The sequence below is a fragment of the Palaemon carinicauda genome, chromosome 18 (assembly GCF_036898095.1).
Source record: "Palaemon carinicauda isolate YSFRI2023 chromosome 18, ASM3689809v2, whole genome shotgun sequence".
NCBI classification, from domain to species: domain Eukaryota; kingdom Metazoa; phylum Arthropoda; class Malacostraca; order Decapoda; family Palaemonidae; genus Palaemon; species Palaemon carinicauda.
The window spans coordinates 15,596,545-15,604,044 of NC_090742.1; the positions used below are offsets into that span (position 1 = coordinate 15,596,545).

General features: G+C 32.0%; 1 protein-coding gene across 1 annotated transcript in view; it reads left to right on the plus strand.

Moving 5' to 3' along the window:
* Window positions 1–7,500, plus strand: part of LOC137656986 (troponin C-like) — a 25,916-nt gene that overhangs the window by 11,489 nt on the left and 6,927 nt on the right. Inside the window, exon 2 of the mRNA XM_068391334.1 lies at window positions 6,842–6,869. Within this exon, the coding sequence (XP_068247435.1) occupies window positions 6,842–6,869 (28 nt within the window). The remainder of the gene's footprint in view (window positions 1–6,841; window positions 6,870–7,500) is intronic.

Here is a 7,500-nt window from a genome sequence, read left to right on the forward strand (position 1 = left end):
TTATTATTATTAGGAAAGCTACAGCCATAGTTATAAAGCAAGATGCTATAAGCCCAAGGGCTCCAACAGGAAAAAATAGCCTAGCGAGGAAATGAAATAAATAACTTCAAGAGGTGTAATGAACAATTCAAATAAGATACTCTAAATATAAAATGTAATTGTAGGGACCAATGTATAAGACATTTTAGCAAATATTTCAAGCGAATTATTTATTGTTAGGACAAATAGATTAATTGATTTTAGTTAACCATTTTCTTTATTTTTTGTTACTAACAATCTTTCGACCAAATTGCGGGGTGGCCTTAGACCAAATCAAGATAATGGTTCCCATCTTATTCGTACCCAAACGACTGAGTCTAGGTAGAAAATCAACAGTATCAGCTGTTCCATATGTGTTTATAGAAAGCTCATTAGTACAACGTTAACAACCCCAACACAAACTGCGTCACCTTTCTACACAGTTAAAAAAGAAATTGTAATTCTAATCAGAAATTCTCTGCGAAAATCTACTGTTCTCAGCCATATTTCAGTAAAATACAGGCGACCGTAATTTTACCCTACTTTCTTATTACATTTTACGGGTTGGTGACCGCAATACCATTTCTTTATGTCAATATATCCGATTTTAAAAGAGTAAAAATCATGGAATAAATGTTGCCATACATTTACTGGTTTTTTTTTTAATGCAAACTTTTAACAGTGTATCTTGCAATACGGAAAATTCAATAAAAGATTAAACCAAACTACAGTCAGAGATTGGATGATAAAATTATGTAATAGAACTTCAAAAGTTCAAACGTGCATCAGATGTTTTTATGTTGAACAGGCTGACATAAGTCTTTTTATAGTTTATACTGTATGTGGAATATCTGTTTTAATGTTGTTATTGTTTTGAAAACTTTTTATTATAATTGTTCATTATTTCTCATTTAGTTTATTTATTTCCTTATTTCCTTTCCTCGCTGGGCTATTTTTCCATGTTGGACCCCTTGGGCTTAAAGCTTCTTTCTTTTCCAATTAAGGTTGTAGCTTAGCTAATAATAATAATAATAATAATGATAATAATAATAATAATAAAAATAATAATAATAATAATGATAAAAATAATAATAATAATAATAATAATAATAATAATGATAAAAATAATAATAATAATAATAATAATAATAATAATAGAGAGTAGTGTGGGTTGCGATCTCTCAGAAAAAACTAAGCATTGTCGTAGGTAAGTATTCCGGGAAATTAATTTTGCTTTGAAATGATCATCTTTACTGCATTATGTAACATCATTTACCATTTATAATTTCTAGTGTCATAGGCCTTCAAGGAAAACCAGAAAGCTAATAAGCTATTTTCCCTGTTGGAGCCCCTAGGCTTATAGCATCCTGCTTGTCCAACTAGGGTTGTAGCTTAGCAAGTAGTAGTAGTAGTAGTAATAATAATAATAATAATAATAATAATAATAATAATAATTATAATAATAATAATAATGATGATGATGATGATGAAAGTAATAATAATAATAATAATAATAATAATAATAATAATAATAATAATGATAATAATGATGATGAAAGTAATAATAATAATAATAATAATAATAATAATAATAATAATAATAATAATAAAAATAATAAAAAGGAAAAATTTTAAATATTCATTATTCATAAAGGAATTATTCATAACCCATAAAAAAAAACAGTGACCAAAAACCAAGTCAAAACCTGATTTGTATAATGATATGTATGGTTATGGTGGCCAATGTGGTAACGTCCCTGACTGGTGATCGCCAGAATGGGATTCGATTCCCATTCAAACTCGTTAGTTCCTTTGGTCGCTGAAACATCCCCATCCTTGTGAGCTAAGGATGAGGGTTTGGGAGAGCCTATATGTCTATCTGCTGAGTCATCAGCAGCCATTGCCTGGCCCTTCTTAGTCGTAGCTTGGGTGGAGAAGGATCTTGGTCGCTGATCATATGTCAGTCTCTAGGGCATTGTCCTGCTTGATAGGGGAATGTCACTGTCCTTTTCCTTTGCCGTTCATGATCGGCCTTTAAACCTTAAACATAACAGTAATAATATGAGAATTAGAAGACTTCCAAGATAAGCTCCAGGTAATCACGTCTTATCTTTAAAGGTTTAAAGGCCCCTTATGAATGGCAGAGGCAAGGGTCAGTGACATTGTCCTATCGAGCAGGACAATGCCCTAGAGACTGACCATATATACATGTGATCAGTGCCCAAGCCCCCTCTCCACCCAAGCTAAGACCAAGGAGGGCCAGGCAATGGCTGCTGATGACTCAGCAGACAGACCTATAAGCTCCCCCAAAACTCACAACCTTAGCTCACAAGGATGTTGAGATTACAGCGACCAAAGAAACTAACAAGTTTGAGCTGGACTCGAACTCCAGTCTGCCGTTCACCAGTCAGGGACGTTACTACATCGGCCACATCTTTGGATGTTTTAAGACGTATAAAATGATTATGTCGGAGTCTTTATACAAACAAACTCGCATATTCAACTACAGCTGTATGTATGTATGCATGTATGTATGTATGTATGTACGTATATATGTATATACCATCAGCAAGCCAATTCTTATGACGGGAAAAGGCTCTAAAGAAAAGCAAGACAATAGGTATTCCAGCCTTTTTATTGTGTGTGTGAGAGAGAGAGAGAGAGAGAGAGAGAGAGAGAGAGAGAGAGAGAGCATCACTCAAGCGTGAGCCCCCAGGCTAAAATCCATTGTTAAAGCTGAAATGGTTATATGTTTGACCCCGGCCATTATACTTAAGGTAATAAAAATTTTCTACACACATAAATATATATACTATATGCAAACACACTCGCGTGTATATATATATATATATAAATATATATATATATATATATATATATATATATATATATATATATATGTGTGTGTGTGTGTGTGTGTATGTTCGTGTATACACACTTGTGTATTTGTGTATATTATAAATACACGCACATATATACAGTACACAGTATATATATGTAGATATATATACATGTATATATATACATATATTCATATATGTATGTGTGTGTGTATGGCTGCGTGTAAAATCACAACACCTGAGACATGCTGAGCGTAAAATATGTATTATAGCCACGAAAGGAAAATGGAAAAGAGTTGATTGGAGTTAGTATTTTCGTCTTATTTGTGCCATCACCAGACTCACAATGAGATTTAATATACAAGGATATCGTATTTATACAGGAGAAGGGGATCCCGAAACTCAATTTCATGGTGATTTCAGATAAATCAGATATAAAAAAAAGATATACTCAAATCACTAGTTTACTAGAGGTGCCGTTGAAAAGGCTATGCCTCGCCACCGAACCTGAATACAGTACTACTAGTAAACAGGCAACGACTTAGATTTAAATTGTAACTTCGGATACCAGTAATTAAAAATTATTCCAATATACTTCTTTGGGTATATTTATTGATATGAATTGCTATCTTGGCTTCGCACCAACTGGTTTTGTGACCTAAGCTAGGCCAATAGACAGTCAGACTATTATTAACGAACTCTCTGGAGGCAGCCATCTTATGCTCTGTTGGTCTGACAGATAATGTCTTTAGAATTTTGGCTGACATAATACAAATTACATTTTATATATGGAATACTTTATCTCACATTGCCATTACTAGAGCAATGCTTATTCAACATATTTATTTACTTAATTTCATATGATTTAAAGAAATAAAAAAACATAAAATAAGAAATGCCTCAAACACGTTAATTAATTTTTGGGGTTTGGCAAGTTTTCATGACCACGCTGGCTAATGCAGATAGGTGATGGTGGGAGATTTTTGTATGATCGCTCACAGCAAACCCAACTAGTATGGTTGGCCCTGACTAGGACAGCTTTGTTAATCATGGCGATACATAAACCCTTTCACCAAGTTAAGGTATCCTCACTCAGAGAGGGATATATATATATATATATATATATATATATATATATACATATATATATATATGTATATATATGTGTGTGTATATATATATGTATGCATGTATATAAAGTATATATATATATATATATATATATATATTTATATATGTATATATATATTGTATATATATGTACAGTATACATACATACATATATATATACATATATATATACACACACACACATATATATATATATATATATATATATATATATGTATATATATATATATATATATATGTGTGTGTGTGTGTGCATATATCATTAGCCGTTATTAGTCCAATGCAGAACAGAGGCCTCAGATATGTCCTTCCACTTGCGTCTGTTTATGGTCTTTCTATCACAGTTCACACCAGCAAACATTCTTAGTTCGTCAATCCATCGTCTCTTCCTTCCCTTGTTTCTTTGGCAATCACTAGGGACCCCGTCTGTTAGTCTTGATATCTATCTATTATCAGCCATTCTCATTACATGTCCTGCCCATGTGTGTTCGTGTGTGTGTATGTGTTTGTTCTTTCTTCACCTGCTTCTTTGGCAATCTCTAAGGACCCATTCTGTTATTCTTAATATCCATCTATTATCTGTCATTCTCACTATATGTCCTCCCCATGTGCGTTCATGTGTGTGTGTATTTGCATATTTTTTTTTATTTGTCTGTTCGATGTCAAAATCAGTTCACAACGCAAAATGCTTCCCCTGAAATAATCTGTGTAACTAGGTCACTCTACTGCGATTACTTCTTCCAGCGAATTACCTCTTCCTACAACACCAGTTTCCACACCATGTAATCCTTCGTTTGTTCCAGCACGGAATAAATCTCTCTCCTCGTCTCTACAGAGTTCCCTGCAAACTTCATATTCTCTTTGAAAAAGAGAAAAAGACCAAACAAATAAAAAAAACTAATCCAAGAGTTTTTCTGGAGAAAAAAATGTCTCATTGAAAAAGAACGTTAGTAATCATAACTGGTGCAGAAAAAGATATTGTATTGTCTATTCTTTTGTTATATAGTATTATTGTATTACCGTATTTCTGAGTAGGGACACCTTAACGTGGTGAAAGAGTTTGTGTATCACCATGATTAGCAAAGCTGTACTAGTCAGGGCTACCCGTACTTGGTTGGTTTGCTGTGAGCCAGCGGACAAAAATCTACCATCATCAATCCGCTATTGGCCAACGTAGTATTATTGTCTTACTGTATTTCTGAGTGGGGACACCTTAACGTGGTGAAAGAGTTTGTATATCAACATGATCAACAAAGCTGTACTAGTCAGGGCTAACCGTACTAGGTTGGTTTGCTGTGAGCGATCAGACAAAAATCTACCATCATCAATCCGCTGTTGGTTAACGTGGGGATGAAGACTGGCCAAACCCCAGACATGATTTGACATGTCCGAAGTCTTTGTCCCGCGATGAACAAGAAACGGCTGCACTTGTAGTTGTTGTTGTTGTTTTTGTTGTTTATTCTCTAAGCAATCCATCTGGCGAGTCACTAAAAGAATTGTCTTGATCAACCGTAGAGGCTAACACTCTCTAAGCTAATTAGCTTTTTAATTAGGCTTAATTAGTCGGACATACTCCCTCACATTTAATTCAATGTACCTACTATAGGTTTTCATCTAATTAGTGAACCTGACTATATTATTTTAATTCATTTCGGGTTATTACGGAGGTAGAAACTCACTCACGGCTTTTTTCTATTAATCAAACTTTTTCACCTGACGACATTTAATTAAGTCTTTAACATAATGAACTACTGCACTTCTAATGAGAACAAAACCATTTTATTATTATTATTATTATTATTATTATTATTATTATTATTATTATTATTATTATTATTATTATTTGCTAAGCTACAACCCTAGCTGGAAGAGTAGGATGCTATTATCCCAGGGGATCCAACAGGGAAAATAGCCCAGTAAGGAAAGAAAACAAGAAAAAATAAGATATTAAAAAATGAGTATCATCATTAATATAAATATCTCCGATATAAACTTTAACAAAACAAATGGAAGAGAAACAAGATAGAATAGTGTGCCAGAGTGTAGCCTCGAGCAAAAGAATTCTAACCCCAGAGACAGTGAAAGATTTATAAGGAATAGAGTTATCATGGCGTATAGAATTATAATTTCTTATTAATTAGTACAGAAAGTGCTTTGTTAAATATTTCCTTATTTCTCTGAAGCTTAGAAATCTCCTTTTATGAAAGCATCTCATTTCTAAACCTTTATTACAATTCCTCATGTCAATCTATTTCTTCATTTTTCCTTGTTCTTGGAATTTTCTTAAATGACATTTCTTTTTTATGTTTATTAATCTTTATATTCATAAAACTCTCTTGATTTTCATTGTATATTTTAAATAAACTATGTTTTCCTCTTCTGTGTTAATTCATATTTTCTACATTTCTAAATCAATATCTTATAAATATCCTTTTCCTCATAAAAGAAATACATCAACATTCCCTTTTTTCAGATAACTTTTTTTTTCTTTTTAAATGTTAATTCATATTTTCGACATTTCTCAACTAATATTTTATAAATATCCTTTTCCTCATAAAAGAAATAAATTAAAATTCCCCTTTTTTCATATAATTCGACATCCATACCACATTGAAATTTATATGTTTCAGTTTTAAATTCAAAATTCAAATCTCACTCCATCTTAATGAAATTCTCTTCCTCAGACTCTCAATTAATTCAAAATATTTTCCTTTTTCATATAATTCCACATCCATTCCTCAATGAAATTCATATTTTTCAACTTTAAATTCAACCCTAATGAAATTCTCCTCCTCCCACTCTCCAGTCAAAAACTCAATTAATTTCTTATCTTTTTTCATTTGTCTTTACAGAACGACATCGACGAAAAAACCATGCACGGTAAGGAGAAGAGGAGGCATAAGTCTCTCTCTTTCGAAACGAAGTCTGGTTTCTGACATGTAATTTCCTTTCGGTGAAAAGAAATGCCACACGCACACAACAATAAGTCAGGCAATATGGGTCTCGGCTGCACTTTTCCAGTTTTAACTTTTCGCAAGACTTATGCATTGATGTATGTGTATGTCTGTGCATATATGTATGTGTGTATATATATATATATATATATATATATATATATATATGTATATATATATATATGTGTGTGTGTGTGTATACATATATATAATTCATATATATATATATATATATATATGTGTGTGTGTGTATATATATATATATATATATATATATATTTATATATATGATAGGCATAGCTTTATATATGTATATATATAAATATATACATATATATATATATATATATATATATATATATGTGTGTGTGTGTGTGTGTGTGGGTGGGTGGGTGTGTGTGTATGTGTGTGTGAATACATACTTTAAAGTACAAAGATAGATAGAGAGATCGATTGTCAGCAATGATCATGAAGCATTCTCCATGATTTTCTAATACAACATTTAAAAATAGGATATCAAATACAAAACGAATTTATTAGTCCAGAATTCTATCAGT